At 41.5% G+C, this 23,326-nt stretch overlaps 1 protein-coding gene across 3 annotated transcripts in view; it reads right to left on the reverse strand.

Annotated features, from left to right (window-relative positions):
* KIAA0930 (KIAA0930 ortholog) overlaps nt 1-21,927 on the reverse strand; it is a 57,638-nt gene extending 35,711 nt beyond the window's left edge. Inside the window, exon 1 of one of the 3 annotated variants that reach the window (XM_026790954.2) lies at nt 21,542-21,927. In XM_026790954.2, the coding sequence (XP_026646755.1) occupies nt 21,542-21,659 (118 nt within the window). In that variant the 5' untranslated portion in view covers nt 21,660-21,927. Of the gene's footprint in view, nt 1-21,532 lie in introns of all 3 variants that reach the window. The other 2 variants (XM_005482697.4, XM_005482696.4) reach the window with 2 other exon arrangements.
* Between the last annotated feature and the right edge of the window lie 1,399 nt (nt 21,928-23,326).

Genomic DNA, 23,326 nt, shown 5'->3' on the forward strand with positions numbered 1-23,326 from the left:
GTGTCCTGTGCCAGAGCTGATTACCACGGTATGGAGTGACTGCATCCCCTCCCCAAAGCCCCAAGGCTGTTATAACCAAGCTGTTTTAAACATGTGAGGAGAGAAACTCTAAAAGAAATACAAATTATATTGCTGGCAAACAACAAAAACCTGAAATAGATAGTGGGGATAATGTATGGTTGTTATGTACAAGATAGCAAGACAGGTGGAGGTGTATGTACAACCCCTCCTCCACAACATCTACCCTTCACAGGACATCCTCAGCACATTTTCCTACTTCACCCCATGTGCAGTATTTGCCAGACAAATCTTTCTTCCAATCTTTAATTACTGGGGTAGGCAGGAGATTAGACTTTCAAAATTTTAGGAGGTAGATGTATGACTGAAAGAAAAAGATTAAGTGTCTCCAAACTAAATAAAAAAGCAATATTGAAACCACAATAAAAATCCACTGACAGATTACAGAATATGTTAATCAACATCAAGCAGGACAGTATTTGAAAATATGCATATAGCTAATTAAAAAAAAATGGAAAGGCTGAGGGAGAACAGAAAAAGGCCAAGGTAGTTAGTTCCCAGTGCAGGCTAATTCCGGGCCACACCGCAATTACTTTATTTGCATGACTGCAGTGAAGTAGTTTCAATTACTTATGGCAGCATGGAACATAATGTGCAATCCTGAATAAAATCTTCACTAAATACTTGAGTCCTTAAGGACTATCCATTTTTTTCCAGTGGACAAATGGAATCAAGTGCTGGAGAGATTAAATACAGGATCCTGGGCATCTTCATCACAGGAATGTCTCCTTAGGGCACAGGACTGTGTAAAGCAAATAGTTACACCTGAGAACATGCAAGAGTGGAGTCCAGTGTGTTCAGACTCACAAAACCACTCTGAATTATCACTGGCCTGTACATTCACACAGGAATATCAAGAAGAGAAAAGGAACTCTTCAGGTTTAAGGCTAAACCTCACTGACACAAGGCCAAATGTCTCTAAATGAGCCACTGACACACGTGCAGGCTGGAAATCCAAAGCTGATTCCTAAGCATCCAAGCCACGAAGTTGAGGAGCAGCACCCTCAGCTGGAATAGTGAAGGCAAAAATCCCTGCAGCTGAGACAAAGCTCAGCTTGGTTAAGAAAGTTCCTGTGGTACCTGTAACAGCTGAGGACACCATGACCCAGTCCTGCCTCTATATTTAGCAAAGAGCAGAAAATGGCACACATTTATAGTGACTAACTTATAGCCTCAAAGAAACTCAAAATCTCGTGGGGTTAGAGTGCCTGAATTCCCAACCTCAATTAGATAGGGAAGGAGGAGGAAAGAGGATTGCCCTGAGTTCCTCTGAAGTTCTAAGACAGACAAAGGAAAAGCTAAAAAATGAATGTACATTCTGTAAGAACCCCTTCTGAAAGGGCTCTAGTGTTCAGAAATACTTTGCTTTGGTTTGCTCCATAAACAAAGTAAGTCTAGGCAAGGCACTCCTAGATTTATAATGCAAAATTAAATTATCTAAATCCAGCATTATAACAAAGGGTTTATTGATCACTTCTAGGTTCTTACAGTACGTGCAAAACTCTGAGAAACTGTCCATGAGCTGCTGACACCATCAGGTGTGTTTTAGGCTATAAACCACAGGAATTTACTATGCTCAAATAGTTATTTGGGGTGGTTATAGCATATTTATTTAGCATATACATTTCTGGGTGGTTATACCCTGCAGAATACCAGGACTCTGTGTGTGCTTTTACCCTTGCTGGGGAACACAGAACAAAGAGATTCCACAGATTCAACCTTAGTCTAAACAGAAAACCTGGGGAGAAAAGTGCTGCAGCACTGAACCTATTTCAGCACTGCAGCACAATGCAGGGGAAAAACCCTGGAAACCTTTAGAGCCACATTGGATCACTGGCAATTTCAACCCCACCTGCAGCTGATGAGATGTAAAACTCTTTTCCTTGCTTCAGAGATGCTTGCAGATTCTGCTGTAATTAAAACCAGCCTAAGGATGCTGTGACTGTTGTGACTGCAGTGGCTAAAGGACTCGTCTTGAAGCCAAAAAGAGCCAAACCACAGCAAAACAGCTTTTTTTCAATTCTAGTAGAAGCAGCAAGGATGTGCAACAGCACACAAGAAGAAATAGCCTTTAAAAGCTACTACTAAATTACATTACCTTGCAAAGGAGACAAAACATTTTTATTTGTAACCAGAACTTAAAAATTGAGAGGGAGAAAATCTTTTACAATTTAAAAGCCTGAAACTGTCAGATCCAGTATGTCCACTCAGAAATGCCTTTCACTATTCCATCCCCACATTACAGTAATTTTGGTCATTTACAGCTTCTCACTAGAAGCCTTCCAGCTTTGCCAAGAAGAAAATTGTAAATGTCTATAGTTGAGAGCATGAAGTCAGCTTCCTGAAAATGCTCCTCCCCTAGCAAATCCCACTTCTAAAGGAATAAAATGGAATTAAGAGTTCAGACTATAAATCTTAATAAACCCAAAGTAGGTTATATAATTATGAGACGTTTGTCATGAACAAATCCTAACTACAACAATTACTGTAATTATACATTTACATGTATTTTATCCTCATTAGAAGCAAAATTTATGCCAACTGCTATGCAATAAATGTCTTTCTTCTTACCTATTAGGTTTTTATACTGAGCATTCATTTCAGGGAATTGACTTCATATCCACATAGAAAATAGTGAATTTATTTTTTAATGCCTTCCAAAAAATCATTGGATAAAAGGAAGAGTCAGGTTATTATTTTGCTTCAAAAGAATAGAATAAAAGACTTTTCATTCAGTGGATAGTAATTTTTTTCAGCATGTACCACTCAGAGCTTAGAAGAACAATAATTTCAGCTAGACAAGGTTTCTTGTTATGCTTTTATTCCTTTAGTCTGCCAGGAGATTCTCCTCACTGCGAAACATTATAAAACTCATTTCATCCAACACTGCCACAGTGATCATTCTGTAAAATAACTATCCTTAGATGTTTAGGAGTTAATTAAACACTAATGAAGATCTTTACAACCCCAGTATGGTGACAAAATGAGAGTTCTAAGCAACTCACACTGTACTTAATTTTCTTTCTGAGTTTAGCCAAGTATTTTGCAAGGACAATGTAAGAAGTGCTTCACATATATTAAAGCTACCTTTGATGGTATAAGGTTGCAATCATGCAATTATAAAATAAGAATGGATGTTCCCTCTCTAGAGACAGTTGCCAGCTAACCAGATCATCAGAAATCTGAAGTTCAGGCTTCTTCCCAAGACTACATACAGGGACACCACTTAATCCCTTCAGCTTGACCTTATGAAAGCAGGACTCCAGTGAACTTCTAAAGTTCAGTGGCAAGCAATAGCTGGAAGGCAGGTGATACAGAAGGAAAACATTTTACTGGCAGAACTTTGGCTAAAAATGGAAGGCATCAGGGTAACAGCAGCAACAGGGGCAAGACAGATGTCACAGATACAACTCTCCTCCTTAGCCTTGTGAGAAATGATGCTCACTTCTAAAATTTCAAAGGTTTATTAAACCTTAACAAAAATACAACAAAGGACTGAATAAGGAAAAATTACAGTGCCAGGAGTCTCCGTGACCAGCAGCCATGTGCTCTTCCGCAAAATGGATTCTCTGCCTTTTATTCCCTGAGGCCCTCCCAGAGTTTTGTCAGTCAGCTCCTCCTCCACCATCCATCTGTGGAGATCACTTTGTTACATCTCAATTGGAGTTCAGATGTTGTTATGCCATACCTCTTAATAATAAGGTGACCCTCCCCAAATGTCCTGACTACCAAGGCAATTACAAAGGCAGTGAAAAGATATATTACAATAATATGAAAAATGTGTATTTTATGATTGGCTTTTTGCAAATATTAAAATGAACATTATATGTGTTATGTTAGAAAGTTATGCTGTATTCATTCTCTTAAGTAGTGTGTTAAATATAGTTTTAGGTTATAACAATGTTAAAATAGAAACTATGCTATGTAGGATACTTTTTTTTTAAAGAAAGGACTCGTACCAAGATAGCAGCCACAGGACACCTAAATCTTTCAGAGAAAAAGAATTTATTGCCCTCTTATCAGAAGAAACAAAGTTCTTCCCACCTCGCTCAGCCCAGAAGACACCATTAGGATTAACAGGAAGAAGCTGACACTGACCAGACAGAATCCTGTGTTTGAATGGAATTTATGCATCATGTATGAGGTGTATGAATATGCAACAGGCTGTTGCTTTTAAGGGTTAATCCTCTGTTAACATGTGTCCTTTTCTGGGCTTATTTTGCCCAGAAAGAGGTACCTGGACATCTGTAACTCTTTGTTTCTATTGTCTCACATTATCCCAATCCAAATCGTCCAAATTATTATTACTCTAATTATATTGCTATTTTTACAACCATTCTATTATCATTAAACTTTTTAAAATTTTAAAAACAAGTGATTGGCGTTTTTAACATATAACATCACTATATATCTACAAAACTTCTCTTAACATATACCTAATATTCATCTCAATTGTGAGAGCCAACCATCACATTATTCATCCATAACACCCTAAAGTAAACTGCTGTATTGCACTAAATAGTTATTTAGACAGAGTTCTTACATTAAACTATTCTACCCCACCAAGTGTGGCATGCACACACCCATATATTCCATATATTCCACACATCCATATGCACCATATATTCCAGGTATCTAAATAGACATAACTCTAACCAGGTGTAACTACATACCATCCTGACTTCTAAAGCATGTTTTTAAAGAGGTTACCATAATTATTCTATTTGGAAATTGATCACTAGAGAAGTGTTTCCTGTATCTCATCTATCTGGTGGTGTCTTTTGAGCTGCTTTGCTTTTTCCATTTCAATCATGTTGTTACCAAACTCAACAAAATTGGTCTTGCTATCCTACACCAATCTCTGAAACCTACAATCTGTTTCCCAACCTTTTCCTGCAGCTCCTACTGTTTTAACCTCCCCCCCTCCAGAAACTGCCTCTTCTGCATTAATCTACCCAGAATTAAAGCCAGAACACAGCAAGATTAATGAATATAATACCACGAAGTCCTTTTAGGAACTGGTCATTCCTGCTGTGCCTAAGAGCACAGACAGCCCTGCCAGTCAAAGTTACAAACACTCAATGCATGTCTCATGTATTTAAGGACTTTGCTCGGCCCCAGGGGTATTTATAGACTTTGGAATGGGGGGAGCAGGGCTCAGGGCAAAGAGAATCCTCAAACACAACTACCAATTCTACAATTCGCAGGAAAAGTTTAGGAAAAGGAAGGTCTCAGCTGGTTTTCAAAAGAAAATACAGTGTTTTGGAATTAAAAAAAGGGAGTAAGAGATGGCTCTAGCTCACCTAGGAAAGGGCTTAAGGAAGAAAAAAGCAGCCAGAAGAGGTTCTGGCCTTGCAAATCTGCCCAGCTGGAGAACACAAAGTAGAGGGCAAAGCAGGGATTGTAGGGCTTAACAACTCATCACCTGAAGGGTCTTTTTCAACATTTATTTTAGGGCCCAAAAGTTTAATTACTTCCTCAGCAACAAAGGGGAGTTGGAGGGGGTGCAAGGGGTGTGAGGCACAACAATTCTGCACACTGAAATCATCAGAGAAAGGAGTCTAATCAGGAGATAAAACAGTGAGAGCAGCCAGACAGCTCTAACCATAGTACCTGCCCATTCTGAAGGAACTCCTTCACACATTTAGACACTGAATTAAAAAGAAACATTCACAAATGATCCAGATTGTACAGAAGTCATGAAAGTTCAAGCCAAAAAACCACCAGAAGAGGGTTGTCTGCCCCCAACACCAGCTATTTAACTCTTTTGGTTTGAGTAAGTCACTCAGCAGCCCTGCCTGACTATTCCACATGTCAGGATAAGGCAATATTGTCATCCTGCCACAGAGACAGAGCAGTTAAATAAATAAATACCTTCCAAATATTTCACTTGTACCTAATGAGAAACATGCTTTAAGCCATTCTTTTTCAAAAATGCTCTCTGATATGTAGATTACTCTAGCATAACCAGTGATGAGCCAAAGAGCATCCATGGAAACACAGGAAAGATACCAAGGACCTATTTAGACACCAATTATCAATATAAGTGTCATCAAGTGTCTAGAGTGTCCTGACAAGACACCACAGAACTGCAGTTTAACCTCTTGCTACACCATCCCCCTGCCAGCACTTTGATCTGCCTTGGTTCATTAAACAGTGACACAAAGAGCTTATTTTTCCTGTCTCTAAAGAGTTTCTTGGGATTAACACTGGGGTATTATCCTGCAACACAATGAAGTTTAATGATCAAAGTTAAATATCCAGTAACTCCACAGAGTTACTAAAAGATCAGCACACAAATACCACAAAGTAGCTAAATTCAGATAATCCAAAACTGCATAGCATGAAATTAAAGAAGAAATATTTCAAATTCCCTCTGTATTACATCTCATAGAGAAACACTGCTACTGGGCATCATCTCCTTGGACACACCTAGACTTTCACAGCCTACAATTGTTTGTGACCATGAAACCCACAGCTTTTATCATACAGGAGCTGGTTTAGTTTGGTTTGGGAGTTTTTTAGGGGCTTGGGGGTTTGTTGAGATATTGGGGCACAAGACAGATGATGGACTTTGGACCTGGTTAGCTTAAGAGGTTTGATAACAGATTTCTCTTGGCAAGAGCAAACAGAACTTTGAGGACTGAAAGAAGATTCAATCAGACTGGTTTACCAGAACAGTAAAATTTCATTAAACTCTGCAAGCAAGAGATGTTGTAATATGCATAAGTTTGTGTATGTGATTTTAATCTAATCATTGCAGCAAACATTACCAGTCTTTCTAAAACAGTATAGAAGCATTGGTAGACCACAGTAAATTTGGATTCTGCTCACCCAATCAGTCTTCATCACTAACTAAGGGTTTTCTTTCCTACCAATTTCCAACTTTAAGCAATGGTTTTATTCCCAGAGAGGCAATGAGCAATTCCTGCCTACACACTGTATTCACACCAACTACTTCACAAGTATCTTGTGGCACACAGGACCTGGAGCACCCCTTTGCCAAGTCCTACCCTACTAGTGAAGTATCCCTGGTACAAAAGTCATCCCCACAGCATCTTTACTGCCCTTCTCTGAACCTTTCAAGTCTACAATATTAAAAATGACCCAGTGCCACAGAAACTTTCTGCACTTTTGATTGCACTGAACACAGGAACAATTACAGCTGCTGAAATAGGTAATACCAGCTTGCTCTGTGAAGATGATGTTTGCTAATCAGCTAAACCCAGGGGCAGAGTTTCTTATGCAACAAGTTTTGGGGTACAAAAACATGCCTTTCCACAAAACTATTTCCTCTTTTTCCCTGCTTTTCATACCTCATTGCAGAGCTGTAGCACAACGTGAAAAATGTGTATTTTATGATTGGCTTTTCGCAAATATTAAAATGAATATTATATGTGTTGTGTTAGAAAGTTATGCTGTATTAATTTTTTAAGTAGTGTGTTAAATATAGTTTAAGGTAATACCATAACGTTAAAATAGAAACTATGCTATGTAAGATACTTTTTTTAAAGAGAGGAATGAGGTACTCACAGCGAGATAACAGCCACAGGACACCTAAATCTTTCGGAGAAAAAGAATTTATTGCTCCCTTATCAGAAGAGACGAACTTCGTCCTGCCTTGCTCAGCCCTGAAGATGCTGTCTTCAGGATGTAGAGGAAGAAGCTGACACAGAATCTTTTGTTTGAATGGAATTTATGTATCATGTATGAACTGTATGAATATCCAATGGGCTATTGTTTTTAAGGGTTAATCCTCTGTTAATGTGTGTCCTTTTTGGGGCTTATTTTGCCCAGAAAAAGGTACCTGGACTGTCCATAATTCTTTGTTTTTATTGTCTCATATTGTCCTAATTGTCCAAATTTTTATTACTCTAATTATATTGCTAGTTTTACAACCATTTTATTACTATTAAACTTTTAAAATTTTAAAAACAAGTGATTGGTGTTCTTCACACACAACTAAAAGGAAGAAGCCTTATGCACAGGCAGAAGACTCAAAATGCACAGTGCAGATTTCAAATGTGCTTCTGCACAAATGGACACATTGCCAGGCCTAGAGGAGGGAATATTAGAGCTTTCACAACCACGTGTGAAACTGCACAGCTTTGCATTAAGAAAATTCATCCCAGAGCTCCTCACTTTTAATACATCTTTATCAACAATACCTCACACAGCAAAGTTCAATATTTCATGTGCTTTAATTTTCCAAGATTAAATTTCTAAAAACCCACTGCATCGGCAACGGAAACAATCCCACCCACCTGAGGAATGCTCTTAGCACTGAAGAGCAATCGACCAACACAAGTTTCTCACTTGCCTCCCTTGCCCTTAAGATCTTGTACAGATGTTTCTCAATCCAAACAATTCTTTTCTGCTATTTTTTAACTGAATTTCACCCAAGAGAGAAGGGATTCACAGAAGTAAACTTGAGTGTGGCTTTAGGCACATCTGCAATGCACAACCAAAGGAGAACAATAAACAACACAAAGGGGTTCTGTTAAGGACCAAATTGGTTTTTCTGTGCTGAATTGAGCACATCCTTTATATAGAAAATAGCTAAAGGCCAGTAGGACAACTCCCACAAAAAGCTGTTACCTTAGGAAAGAAGGTACACCATGGGTTAACAAGCATTCTCTCAGCTTTGGGGTTTTATTTTGGTTTTGGGGTTTTTCTACCTATTTTCTTACCAAACTAAGATTTTTCTGCCCAGTACTCATCTCACCATTCTCAATAGCATATCATATCTACATCCCCAACTGCTTTCTAAAGTACTTGTGGTCACTTAGAAAACTACAGCTTCTGGAACACTTTTAATTCCACTTTCTGAACTTCACCTATAATCTGCCACTTTGATTACATTCACCATGTTTGTTTTCCCTTTGTTTTCCCCATGCAGAGGGGCACAGGATGACCTTGTGGAAGTCCAGCACAAGTTCATGGATTATTTAAGTTGAAGACACATGAAGAGAACAACTCAGCTGATCCTGCAACTCAAGCTAAGGTTGACACCACAGCCATGCAGTGTCACATATTACAGCACTGGAATGCACTTGATGCTGGCCACCAAAATGCAAAGGACACAAATTTTTGTGTAGTCTTTTGAAATTCCACTAAAAGTGACAAAGTATAACTGAACATGACTGAGGTTAAACACTGATCACGAAGTCTAGCTGGGGTTTCAGAGCTTCCTCAAATTTGGACCCTTTGATTCCTCACATCCTGGGGGGGGAAAAAAAAAAATCAGTCTTGCTTATTTGTCACTGCATTTTATGCAAGCAGTGAGGATACTGAAGGGAAATAAGTGCTCACTTGCATAAAAGTATCAAGAAATCTCAGAGTCTGAACTCTGGGCATTGCAGTTTTCTACTTTATTCTCCTTGGGATGGTTTCTGTGTTACTCAGAAGTGGAAGGTGGGAGAGAGATTACTTTCTTTCATCCATATTTGTTTCATTTCTCCATTTCCATTTTCACCAGCACTTCTTCCACCGCAGGAAATTGCTTCATAGCACCATTGCTGAGAAGACAAACACAATCTCCTCTAGAAAAAAGATTTGTAAAATGTATTCCTAAAGTTCATACATCTTCCTGCAGGTCTCTTCTTTACCATTATATCATATCCTGAGGAAACCATAATTTCAGTTAATACTCAAAGCCTGCATAATTTAAAAGCATAAACTACTGTGCATCGTCTACAGATTTCCACTTCGAAAAAGCAGAATTGAAATGGAACCATAATAACATGAGAAATATTTTCCAACAAGAGTAACCCTAGAAGATAAATCTAGAGAAAAAAAATCATCAAATATGACAGGTCAGTATGAAACACCAAATAAAGACAGCATTTTACAGTTTACTTTGAGTACTAATCCTAGCAAGGGTGAACACACTTGAAGGGATATGGTTACCTGCTACTGAACTGCAGTGCACAGCAATAATAAATCCACTCTCATCCAACAGCTGTCAGCTCCTTTGCTGTACCTCAGCCTCTCAAAGCATGTGATAGTTCAGTTCCCTGGAAATGGCACCAAAACTTCCAAACTATGTGCAATTCCCAGAGGACTCCAGCATCCCTTAAATCTACAGATTTAATTTACTCATGAGGGAAGCACCAGAGGAATCACCTTGTCATGCCTTTTCTAGAAACTGCAGAGAAGCTGCTGTGCTTCAGAGCTGGCCTAACTGGGGATTTAGTGCAGGTGTACACATTCTCCTTCAGCAGAGGAAACCCCACAGGATGCAGCCACTCAATCCAGTGCAAGAGGGACAAATGGTTACACATTTCCTACTGCTGCTTTCAGGATTACCCAGCAACAGCCCCAAACTTTCCAAGACTTAGATCCAACCTGGAAAGGTCACTTGCAACTTAAGAAGTGTGCTGGCCCTGCTGGAGTGCAGAAACTTGTCTATAATAGCACAAATATGTGTTTTCACTGCTAAAATACACTATTTTTGTTCTCTGCCAAAGCAACCCCCCTGATGCTGCTTCTGTAAATTTATGACATCCAAGGTCCCCATTTTCACACTTAATAAACACCACTGTCAAAGCCCTATCTGAGAGACTACTGTGGTAAGTCGGGTAAAACCAGCAAATTGTATTTTAAAAGTATTCCAGCCTTACAAAACTACCAAGACTGTGGCTGTTACTGATAATTTCATGTATGTCCCTCCCTCCCAGAACCTTATCTTTGCCCAGGCTGCAGCTTGCTGTCAAGGCAGAAGGAAGGAGCAGCTATCACACAGCAGCTGGCAGAGAAGCTGAGTTATTTCCTGGCCATACTTGCTATCACAGACTGGCATTTCCCAAATTCAGTTTCTCTTCTGGTTGGAAACATCGGCAGCATCTTTCTGAGTGAGCACTTGGCAACCTTACAGTGGAAGCCATAATTCTCACTTACCTTCTACACCACAAACCCACTCACTTCTAGAAGCTGACAACCAACACTTTCACCTATCTTGCAGCCAAGATTTAAAAAAAAAACAACTTGTTTGACATTGCCATCTCTAGCTGGGTGCCTAACCTGATATGCACACATAAGAACCAGTCTAAAGAAGGATGTATTTCTCAAAAAAAAAATAAAATCACTTAAAAACCCACTTAGGGTTGTTCAGGGTTGGGTTGTCCAACAAACTGAGTGTCTTTGCCAGTGCTTGGATATTTCAGCTATTTAGGTAGCACTCCCTTTAGCATTGATATTACTGTTAATGCAGGTTTCTAAGACAACAAATACAGCTGATCAGATAGAAATAACAGTGAACTGCCTGCCCACTAACCTCCACCCCAGTGAAATCTCCTCTTATGGCAAATGCAGGCCACTCTCTTTAAACAAATCAGTCATGCATGGAAGAAAAATGTTTCCTCTAACAGCTGCTCAATTTGCTGTGAAACCATCAAATTGTCAAGGAAGCACAGCCAGGCTGGAAATCATCAATGTCCTCATCAGCATCCTGGGTTTGTACGCTGCAGACTGTCAAGAACTTGGGACAGTTCTTGACAGTCCCAAGTAAAGCACAATAATTTCATTTAGTCCACAACCAAACAACTGGAAACAAGGAAAAAACTGGCTCTCTGTGGAAATGGTCATTACTGGGAGAGGGGAGAGAGAGGGAATTTTATTAACTGATGTGACATACTACCTTCAGTCAGACAGAACTCAAAAACTGCCCTAAAGCCAGCACCCTGCTCCTTAAGGGAGAGCAACTACTGCAAAGCTGCTGCTCTATTTCATAAACAGAGGTTTAGTCTTGCATTAATATTTCAGCTATTGAAAACATGCCATCCCTTTCCATTGGTAACCAGCATCACTGCTCCAGTTCCTCATCCAAAGGGGAGACTTGCACAGCTGCAAATCCCTACAGACATGGATTTGTTCATGGGGGTATTGCAGCAACCTGGCCAAGGGAACAGAATCCTGACTAAAGAGTTAAGAGACTTTGAAGCTTTTTGCCTCCATCTACAACATGTCTATTGTTCAGCTCTGCTTCTTCCACCCTCCTTCCCCTCCCACCCACTACACCACCCTCAACAGGCACTCTTCTCCAGGCTAAAAAGAACTACAAAAGTGGCTTATAAACAACCAGAGGAAGTCACAACCTTTATCTCCTGAGAAATCACTTCTCCTGTCTCATGACAGTGACAAGGTCTCAGGCGGGAACATGTGAGCTGAAGAAGAAAAGTCTTCCTTAGAAAATTCCACACACAAGCACCACAAGGTCTTTTACTGCCTCTGCCCACCGCTGGGCTTGCAAACATCCTCCCCTGAGATTTTGATTACACAGTTTATTGCCTTTTGATGCTGCAACTACTTTTTCAGAAGAATATAAATCTTAACATTCTTCTACTCAATCATTACAGCACTGAAGCACAGATCCTGCATTTGAAGAGACACACCAAGGCTTTAGATATAACCACTGTAACTCCAAATTCTCCCTATCCTTTCATTTTCTGTAAATTTCAGGAAATGCCCTCAACCTCAGGTTTCACAGATACTGACAAGCAAGTACAAGGCAAGCATTATTTTTACTTGCTGCATTCTTCACAGCCTTTTGCTGAAGAAACATTTGTGATTCCATTCAAAGTTTCTTACCAGAAAAGGAGACAGAGGAAGGATGTCTACATGTCTACACCTGATTTTCCCCTTTTGACCCATTCAGGACAATATAGGCTAAAAAATTCCAACCTGGAGTTTTCTTCATTTCTGGCAGTTGGAGAAAATAATTCAAATTGGAAGGGAACTCAGAGAATTCAAGTTTTGCTGCAAAAAAATCACAGACAACTCCATGTATATGTTTCTTGTTAATAAAGCAGAATTTATGTTATTTCCAGGCCAGGTGGAGCTCCTGGCCATGTCACAGGAGGGAAGAGAAGACAGCACAGTCTCCAGGAACAGGACACTGAGTGCAACTCTGCTGGCACCATTTACAGCAGCCTCAGAGCAGAACATCAGCGTGAGCTGCAACACAGCAAGTCTAAATTCTTAGTCTCTTTATTTTGAAGATACCTAGAAATGCTACTTTAGAAATTAATTCAAAACAGCAAGATTGTAAAGGTGGCAAACAAAGTACTTGAGATCTCACACTTTGCCTGCCTTTCCACTTTTCCATTTGAAACTCACAACCACATTTTCCCTATTGGCTTCTAGGAGCAACTGGACGCTACTCAAGTGTAGAACAAGTGCAAAAGGATCATTCTTCCATTCAAAAATACTTCTATTGTGTCACAGGATTAATGCATCCTATTAAATACACAGACACATATGACCACTTAGATATCTATCACCAAACGAGTCAGACTGACAGCTGTTGAACAGAAGAAAGTGAAAAATCTCATAATTCTATTTTGGTCATTTTTAAAGCACCTAATGCAAACATTTAAATTGTTGTTCCTTGGAAAGAAAAGCCACTGATGAAGAACAATCCGGAATGAATCTGAAGAGTCAGAGCAAAGAACTCAGCATAATGTAATCTATGATTTTAATTTCAAAGATCAAAGAGGATGAAATCAGTTTCCCTTTAATCATGTAAAACATGGGCTACTAACAATTGAAATGATGCTCTGAGGAGAGTTTAGTCACCCTTGTTATGAAAAACAAGGGTGATCTGTTCAGACCTTCATTATTTAGGCAGAATTAAACTACTCATTAGAAACAAACAAACAAAAAAAGGTACCTCAACATTCCTACAAAGTATATAAAAAGCTGGATCATCATGATTCAGAAAGACACCTGGGTTTACAGAGCTTTATCTCCAGGTTGTACTGCCATGAACTTGCTGCTTTCCTTCTGAGATGAGATCAGGCCATCACCAAGCAGGAGTGACCCCCTGAGGCAATAAACTCATCCCAAGACTGATTATTTCACTCATACTGAACACCCTGTGTGTTATTTTATTATTTTATATTACAGAGCACTGAGTTTTATGGAAATTTGAAACCCAGCTCTCAAGGTCCTTTAAGGCAGGTAAGTAAACAAATCCCTTATGGGCAATGTAACCCTGCTGGACATCCAACATCTCCTGGATCTGCTCTCCAACAGCATAGGGGAATAAATTTCCAGTGAAATCCTTCACAGCTCTTAGCAGAATGTTATAAATCCATTTCAAAATACTTCCCTCATTTTGTTTCAACATCTCCAGGCAATCAAATCAAGCTCTTCATAGTGCAAAGACAGCCAAAGCTTCACTGGCATTTTAATCCATTTCTCAAGTTCCTGCTGACCACACCAAGCCTTGCAAGGTAGGACCAAGAACTCCCAACACACTTCTGCCCTTTATCCAAGCTTGAGTTAAGACATGCAAACAGAGTTTGGAGCTACAACTCCCTATGTTACTGCCAGACACAGAAAATCAGAAATAATCTACCTTCCACCTCCATGTGCTCAAAGGAAACCCCACCTCAGTGCTCACTCAAATTCCTACAGAAAACCTGACACGATCCAGCACCAACAGATTGATAAAAATGGGAGCAACACCTGTAACAATATTACTGACACTTGAAATCACTCTGGGTGTGGTGGCAGGGCCATTCCTGCCATGGGAGCTCATGAAAAGCTGGGTCACTGTTGAGCCACAAAGATTTTCAACACAACCAGCAAAACCAGGGGCAGCCTCAGCCTGACTCACCAAGCACATCTTGCCCAAAAAGGAGGAACAAAAAGCCCAATGATGTCATTTTCCACAGGGAAACACTACACAGCTCAAGAGATCGGGCCACCTCAGATGCACTTCTGCACATCCAGCACACTGCTGCACCTGGAAACAACCCAGAATACTTCAAATATGGAAGGACTGATGATTGCCTGGCATCTGCTCTGCCTTCTGAGATAAGAAAGAAAATTATGCAAAAAAAAATAGTCTGAAACACCAAATGCAGCCTCAATAGCAGCAATACTGTTTCCTCACTGCTGTGGCAGGACAGATTCCAAAATGAACTTCTCTTCACATCACATCACCTGCCTGCAAAATACACATTCACCTAAAGGGACTTAACTTGTGGCCCCTAAGGAAAATGTCTAGGGAACCCCCAGAGGAGGAAGATAAAGAATATTACTGTTTTCAGGGTTCAATTTCTGCATAGTACTAGCACTGTCTATCCTAGAGACCAGGTAAACTAAAACAACAAAATCTTCAGTTTTAAAGCCTTGAGATTGCAGAAAACCCTAAAAATCTTCACATAAATAATATAATTCACATAATAAAATTTGTGCCTTCACATGATATAATTTGTGCCTTAAACAGTAAGAATTCAGGGGAAAAAATTCCTTAGGAGTGTTGGTGCATCTGATTAACTTCAGCCAACAGAGCTAGTGCTGCAGTGAGCCCAGGTGACCACAACTCCACAGCAGCAGCAGGATGCTGTATCTGCTGCTCCTGTATCCTCACTATTTTATTTTCTGCACAGAGAAAGGCAATTAAAATCCTCTTTATGATCACACACCCCAAAAAAAGAGCAATTTTGCTTCCCTGAAATTCACCCTGCTTAACCCAAGGGACTGGGTTAACAAACAGCTTGTTTCACATATTTTTGAAGGCTCTCTGTAAGAAGCAGCTTCACTATTCAGTGGGCTCCAGACACCATGAATTGATTTTGTACAGACTTTCTCTTTCCATTTTATTGTTCACTTCCAGGTAATACTCTAAAACATCAGTGAGCTGCTACCTGATCCTACTGAGACAGTTCACAGGGATAAGCAGATGCAACAATCATCAGTCACTGTTTAACTGCAGGGGTTTGGTTTTCCAGAAATGCAGCTGGATATGAAACACTGAATTCAGCTATTAACACTGTGTATTTCAGCTATTTCAGGTATTGACATTGTATATTTCAGCTACTGAAAAGCCTTCATCCTCTGAGCTTTCTCTGTTGATCAGCACCCTGAGCACTAACACATAGAGGGGAGACCAGCACACTTCATTCTTCAAGAAATTCCAGTTTTCATTCCCTGGAAAGAATCCAAACAGATGGAATGCTAAATCTTTAAAAGATCCATCCTGAACCTTATAGGTAAGATGTGTCCTAATCCCTCAGACAAACCTCCCATCCATCTTAAATTCCAAAACAGAACTCAGACTTCCAAATGGACTTAAAATTTACTAAAGATTTAGAGCACACCAACAGGACAACAAAATGAAGCAGTTAATGTTGATAGAGCTACAGTATTACATAAATAAGAGAAGGGTGATCTTATTTATCTAAAAAGATGTCTTATTTATATAAAAAGGAGGAAATGGAACAAAAAAAAGGGGAGGGAACAAAAAAAAGGGGAGGGAACAAAAAAAAAGGGGAGGGAACAAAAAAAAAGGGGAGGGATCCAACAACTTCTGCTAGCACCCACAAATGAACAGCAGCATGCCACGCTTTAGAAACTTAACTGCTCATTTTGGTAAGGCAACAATGTTCTGGAAGGTATTTTGTGGGTTTTTTTTTTTTTTGGGTGGCGGTGTTGGATTTTTTCGTAGTTTTTAGAAAAATCTTGCCGCTCTACTTCAGCATCTCCAGTCTGAGTTTGATAATTTGAACATGTACACTCCCAAGAAGGACATGAAAAATCCCATAAGGTTTCATCTCTGTTAAAATGAAAGAACAAATTAATAATCCAACTGTTATAGAAAGATGTGCAAGCTGTAATAAAAGAGAATTTGGTATATTATCCATGTGGCATGGAGTATCTGTCACCCTCCAGACAGAAGCCAACCTTCAGCAGCCACATGACAAATCCCTGAATACACCAGTGAGTGATAGAAACCTGACAGGTTATTAGTGACAGCAGCACGAACAAGGTTCTAAGGAACAATCAGAACAGAATTTTAAATGAATCCCCTTTAAAAGACAAAACCAAACAAACAAACAAAAAAATAAAACCTCACAGAAATAGGGATTAACCCTGGAGAGCTGCAGCCATAGAGTTTAGCCCCAGGTTGCTGTTCTGCATGGCCTGATCCTACAGGGAATTCCTAAACTTGATCACAGAAGTGACAGGATGGGATCCCAGGACACAAAACCCTTGGACAAGCAGAAATGCATTCCATCCCCTGAACAAAGCCACTGGATCCAGGAGTTTGCTCCACCTGTGGTTTCTCCCACACCACCCCATCCAAGCACTCATACACACCAAATGTCCTCTTTATCGGATTGCAGAAATGTTTTCCAGACATTTTTCAATGCCAGGCAAAAGAAAAAAAAAAAAGGCAAATCAGTTTTATAATAATCTATCTTTCACACTGGAATTTCTTTGCTATTTGCTCATCTTTATCCAACTACAAATCTGAGGTTCAATACCGCAGGGTATTTACCTAAGGGTAAACTGGTTGAATCACTTTGAAATCAAAGTATCTACTTTGACTCTGATTTAAATAATCTGTTCTGATCTTGCATTGTATTTGCACTTTCTAGAACTCTTCCTAAAAAGAAATACAGATTCCTCTTGGTTGAATGTTGTGGGGGGGTATTTTTGGTTTTTACTGATAAGGAAGCTACTCTATAAGCACCCTTTTATCTTACTATTTGTAAGTTTCTTACATTAGTATCTTCTTTTTCTCCTCAGTATTTGACTATGCATTTTTTAGTGAACATTTCATACTCATTAGCTGCAAAACATTTTATAAATAGGGCAAAAGAGATTGTGTAAATAATAAGGTAAAAGTAATAAGAAAATGTCTTTTTAGGGTGAAATCAAATTGTTCTAAATAAAACAAACTCATTGGTGAATTTTGGTTGTATACATGCCTCAAGTTTTGTTAGGACAGATGTGATTTTCATTGACAGATCGATAGAAGAAAAAGCTTTGCAGCTTTTGTAGTTTCTCACCTTTGACTCCCCAACTCCCAGAATCATGAATGCAGAATATTTTGTGTCTGCTGGAAAGTGACTCCTGTCAAACCAGTTCTGTGCTGCAGTGAATCTTCTGCAGGCACTTCCACCTACTCTGTGGATACACTTTCTTCAAAGTTACAGACACAATTACATCCTTCTTGAATATTATAATTTAATTAAAAGTTACTACACTATGAAAAAAGTAAGGCCTGAATATTTCAAATCCAAATTAACTCTCCTTTTAATTTTTCATTTTAACCTCTTTTTGTTTCCCAAAAAAAAATTTTCCCCTGTTCTTCATCCTTTTCCCTGCACTGTTTCCACCACAGGGACCAGCATTTACTGTGTGCCACCTCACCTTCCCTTCTCTCAGGAAGGATAAAGAATTCTTTCCAGGTCTTACTCATCATGAATCACAGTACAGTTTTCTCTCACATGATGAGCCCTGAGGTTTGTGCACTGCTGCACAAACAAGCGCAGGCAACCTGTGGCTCTGAGGCAACCTGCTTCTGCTGCCCCGTGCCAAGCACACTCTGCTCTGCTCCAGTCCCAGAACATCCACAGGAAAGCAAGCACCAGGAATTCTTCATGGCAGGGAACACCACTGGGCCTCTCTGCTGGCACCTGGAACAGGTTCCTGTTGCACACATCAGTTTTCAGCTCCTTGTAAAGCCCCATGTGCTGCACTCACCTTCTTTTCAGGCTCTAGGACTTCTCCATTTTTAACCCACTGCATGTCCCCATTACAGATTAGCCACAGTTCAAGAGATTGTTCGGATCTACCCATTTATTTTTTCTTACTCATCCCAAATTCCATAATAAAGTCACACTCCACCCAAACCCACTCTCCTACTCCAAAAGCAGGGCAAATTGTCACTGAATGAAAGGAAATTAAGTATCTGGAAATGTTACACATTAGTATCAGGAACCACCAAAATTAAAACACTCCCCAGTTCAGGGATTTGGCCAAAAGGAAACTTTAGACCCTTAAAAAGTTAAAAAAAAACAACTTTAGAGTTTAGAGTCCTGCAGCCTGGCTGAGGACACACACAGCACATCTGCCATTCCCTCAGGAGGAGAAGTGTTTTGCCACAGAAGTGTTGCAACCAGCAGCATTTCAGAGGGGCCTCAGTGCACAACAAACACCAGAGCTGTCCAACTGGGTGACACCAACAGCCAGCCAAGAGTTCCTGGAGAGACATCACCCTTCCCAGCCTGGTAAATAATGACATGAGTCATTATTTTGAAGTGCTACATTTTGTACATAAACAGGACCTGACAGAAAATCCCATCACATGAGGGGATTTACCTTCCTGAACAAAGCTTGTCCAAATGTTTATGTGACATTCTTGAAACAAAGCAATTCCTCTCACAAAACCTCAGTGTCAGCAAAATGGCAATTTCCTCCTCCTTGGACTCACTTCTAGAAAATACAGAAAAGGAGACAGAATGGGACCCAGTGAGTCCCATTTTATTGTTGAGGGATTAACAGCACTCAGGGAAAAGCCACTGTTGGGAGTCTTTGCCAGCTGATTTGAAGGGAACTGAAAACAACAGGTTTCACCTGCTGATACAGCTCAGAAGGACATGGGCACCACAAAAAACCCCAGCACAAATATCAAACCAGCTTGTGGGTGTGCAGCTCCCAAAGCCCCACAGGTGATGTGCCATGCAGGCACAAAAGGCAGATAGAATCTGTGTGCTAACCAACTGAACCCAGACAGGACTGTGACTGCTTCCATGACTTCTGAACTTGAGGAAAATCCTTCATATCTGCTGTGCTGCCAGAGCCCAGCACAGCCCAGAGCAGCCCAGGCTATTCCAGCTGTGCCTTGCAACAGCTTTCAAAAATACAGGGCAGGTATGCAGAAGTTTAAACCACTTGAGTTCATCCACAGTTTCTCCTAAAGATGATGTTTTTCCTAAAGGAGGTATTTAAACAGTTTACTGACCTGGCAACACATCACAGCACAGGGGAAAAGAGCTCTCATTAGCTGGGACCGATGATATTGAGGATCAGGGAACACACTGCAAAATGCAAATCTCCACAGCCACAAGCAGCCCCTCAGTGCCACGAGCTCAGCAGCTCTCCTGAGGTTCACCTTTCTATTCTTCACCAGGTAGAAAGGAGTTCCACTGCGCTGTTCCTTGTGTGACTGTGCCAAAGCCACTCAGCATGATGGGCTGCTGTGGATGTGTGCTCAAACACAAGCAGAGAAGAAGAATCTGCATGGTCCTACCAGCTGCCACAGTATTCCCCTTTCCTAATTTCAGCAAAAGAGAGTGATGGTGATATTTCTCTTTATCACACATTCAAACATGAGATGGCCAAACAGGGCCTGACAGAAGCTTTCCAATAAATGCAATCTCACAGGCATTTAAATTTAATCTACAATTTCTTTGCCACAACATTTTACTTGCTTTATTAGGCCCTGTAACGTTTCAACACTACATTACATCCCAGAGAGCCAATTCTATCAGAAAAAAAGGCATAGAGAACCAAGAATCATTTCTCTTTGTTCATACAAGATTTCACTCTGTGGCAAAGCAAAAGGGAAGAATAGAGAGCCCATTCCTTCCCAAGGAGACCACAGCAAGCACTGACAGACAAACTGATACATAAAGGCAGAGAACCAGAGAGTCCCCATGTTCATCCAAACCTCACAGCCCGCAAAACCTGAATAAAAACTTATTCTGAGCTTTTAACAAAGGCTCAAAAACAGATGAGACTTTTGGGGCCTTATGAACAAGCTGAGGAGGGAGGAGTCATTAATGAAGGCACCATGGGAGAAACAAGTGTTGTGTATCACTTTTCATCATTTCAAGCACTGCACCTGCAAAAACTTCTGGATATTCACCCCCTTAGAACACAGGTCCAGTCCTGGCTATACAAAAGCTTTGAATAAGGTAGACAGGAATTTTGGAAGAATAATTTCCATGATGTCTACTGCTGCATATAAAAATTAGTAATTTCTATTCATTAGCCTAGCCAGAAGAGTTTCCTGCTGTGAACAATTTTGGTTAATGAGCTGCCATACCATTCTGTTGCCTAAAGCTGACCAAATTTCCACCTGAAACTTCAGTTTGCAGCGCACAAGCGTTGCCAAAACATAAATAAAGACCTGCTGCGTGAAATTTACATCAACCGAGATGGAAACAAACAAGACAGAAAGGTTAAAAAATCCTCCACGGTTTAAGAAATTACCCGACCAGCAAGAGCCACAACATCCTGTGCTTACTAGAGCGCGGCGAGCAGAGTGAAGTCATTTAAACAGAGCAGGGAGGCGCCAGCCTCGCAATCTCCAGAGAGCCGCACAACAGCGAGCACTGCCCAGAGACGCCCAAAATCGCTTCTTTCCACCCCAAAACACGCGTTACGCTTAAAAAATGCAGTACGGGGTGATGTGCGCGGTGCTGCCTGAGCGTTTTTCCCCACAAGGGCATTTCAGACAATGGAGCGGGGATGATCCCCAGGGCTGGGGCGGGCAGGAGGGGCCGTGCCCCTGGAACACAACAGGTGCCGCCGCTGCTGCTGTGGGTGTTGTTGTGAAGCGGGCGCGGCGCCGGCCCGGGGCTGAGGGAGCTGGTGCTGCCTCCGGGCTCTCCCGGCCCGGCTCGGTTCCCGCCCGCCCCGCCCGACTCACCGAGGCCGCCGAGGCCGTCATGCCGGAGTCCGGCGCGGCTCCGCTCCTCCGCTATGGCCCGCAGCATGTGCCGCAGGGAGCGGTCGGGCTCGCCGTCCGCCTCGCCGTCCCTCCGGGCACAGGCCATGCTGCCGGCGCCGAGCTCATGTCAGGCCGCCGGCAGGCGGCACCGGGGCCCGGCACGGCAGGAGCAGGCTCCTCCCGGCCCAGCTGCCCGGCCGCTTCTCCCGGGATGGTCCCGCCGGCCCTCACGGGACACGGCGGCCGCTGCTGCTGCCCCCGATCGCTGCCCGGCCGCGCTCGCCGCTTCCTCCTCCTCCCGCTGCTGCTGCGGCCGGGCGGCACCGGCAGGGCCGGCACCAGCCCCGGCACGCCCACGGGGCGGGCCCGCCGCGACCGTCATCCCCGGCAAGCCATCCTGCATCCCCGACAGCGACCGGCATCCTGGGAAACCCGACCTGTGTCCCTGACAATTCATCCAGCATCCTAGGAAAGCCGTTCTGCATTCCTGACAGCAACCGGCATTCTGGGATCAGCCAGCATCCTAGGAAACCCATCCTGCATCCCGGGACACCCCTCCTGGGTCCCTGACAGTCCGTCCTGCGAAACCCATCCTGCATCCCTGACAGCAACCAGCATCCTGGGAAACCCATCCTGTATGCCTGACAATCCATCCTGCATGCCTGACATCAGCTAATATCCAGGACTACTCACATAGTCCTGTGTTGTTATTATAGTGCAACAGTTCTACTGTAATTACATTGCAAGGGTTCCATATTGCTAGAGTTTTTACCTCCTTGATGTTTCTTGTTGGGAAATCCTCTAGGCACTGATTCTTCCTTGTCCTCACAGCAGCCAACTGATTCCAGTTCCCACCAATCCACTCTTTTATAACACTCTTCTTACTGGCTACAGGTGTGGCCTGTTAACATCAGGCCTGCTCCTAATCCTTAATAATTAACCCAGCTGCAACTCTTTACAGGTTAAGATTACTTTCTATACTATCTTTATTTACTTATGTTCTATCTCCCTACAGCTTCCTTCTTGCTCTCCTGTTCCCATGTGCCCTCTGTGGGGACAAAACCCAACCTAAGGTGTACGCTGAAGTCTCTGCCAAGATCTGTCACCTCTTCCTGAGCATTAGCACCTCTTGTGAAAATCAGGAATTGATCTCAGGGAATAACCCAGCTTGTGCTGCAGAGATTGGATCCCATGTCCTCCTGCAGCTGGGGGTGCTTGTCCACAGCAAATTCCAACACTGGCCAAAACTTCCTCAGAAATGTATCATTTTCTAAGTCACCATTGGAGAGCAATACCACCGCCTTCTTAGTTTTTCTGCTAACAAATCGTTCAACGTTTTCTATTTACAATATTTCTTTAGCCTCTCCTTAGTTCCTAAAAATACTGTAAAGGCTTAGGCAGACTGTTCTTCTCTCTGAAGCCCCATTTGAAATTTGGCAGGCCTTGCAAGTGGTGGTGGGGAGAAGCAAATGGATCAGAGGACTTCAAGCCTGAGTTGACAGCATTTGAGTTGGGCTTTTTGCTACAGCACAATAAGAAAGAGAAATTATCAAATACTTCACATCCATTCTCTGCAATGGGATACATTTAGCCTATGTTGCCAATTTTACTTTCATGTTGATTTTTGACACTAGTAAGTTAACAATCAGACACCTGATGAATGCATGTCTTGGTTTGAAAAACGGGTGTCTGCTAAGGAAGGCAGGAGCCTTCCTTGAAATAGACAATGTAAACCCCCTCCTTCTGAATTATTATTATTTTGAAATTAAGGGG

The sequence above is a fragment of the Zonotrichia albicollis genome, chromosome 4 (genome assembly GCF_047830755.1).
Source record: "Zonotrichia albicollis isolate bZonAlb1 chromosome 4, bZonAlb1.hap1, whole genome shotgun sequence".
Taxonomy (NCBI): domain Eukaryota; kingdom Metazoa; phylum Chordata; class Aves; order Passeriformes; family Passerellidae; genus Zonotrichia; species Zonotrichia albicollis.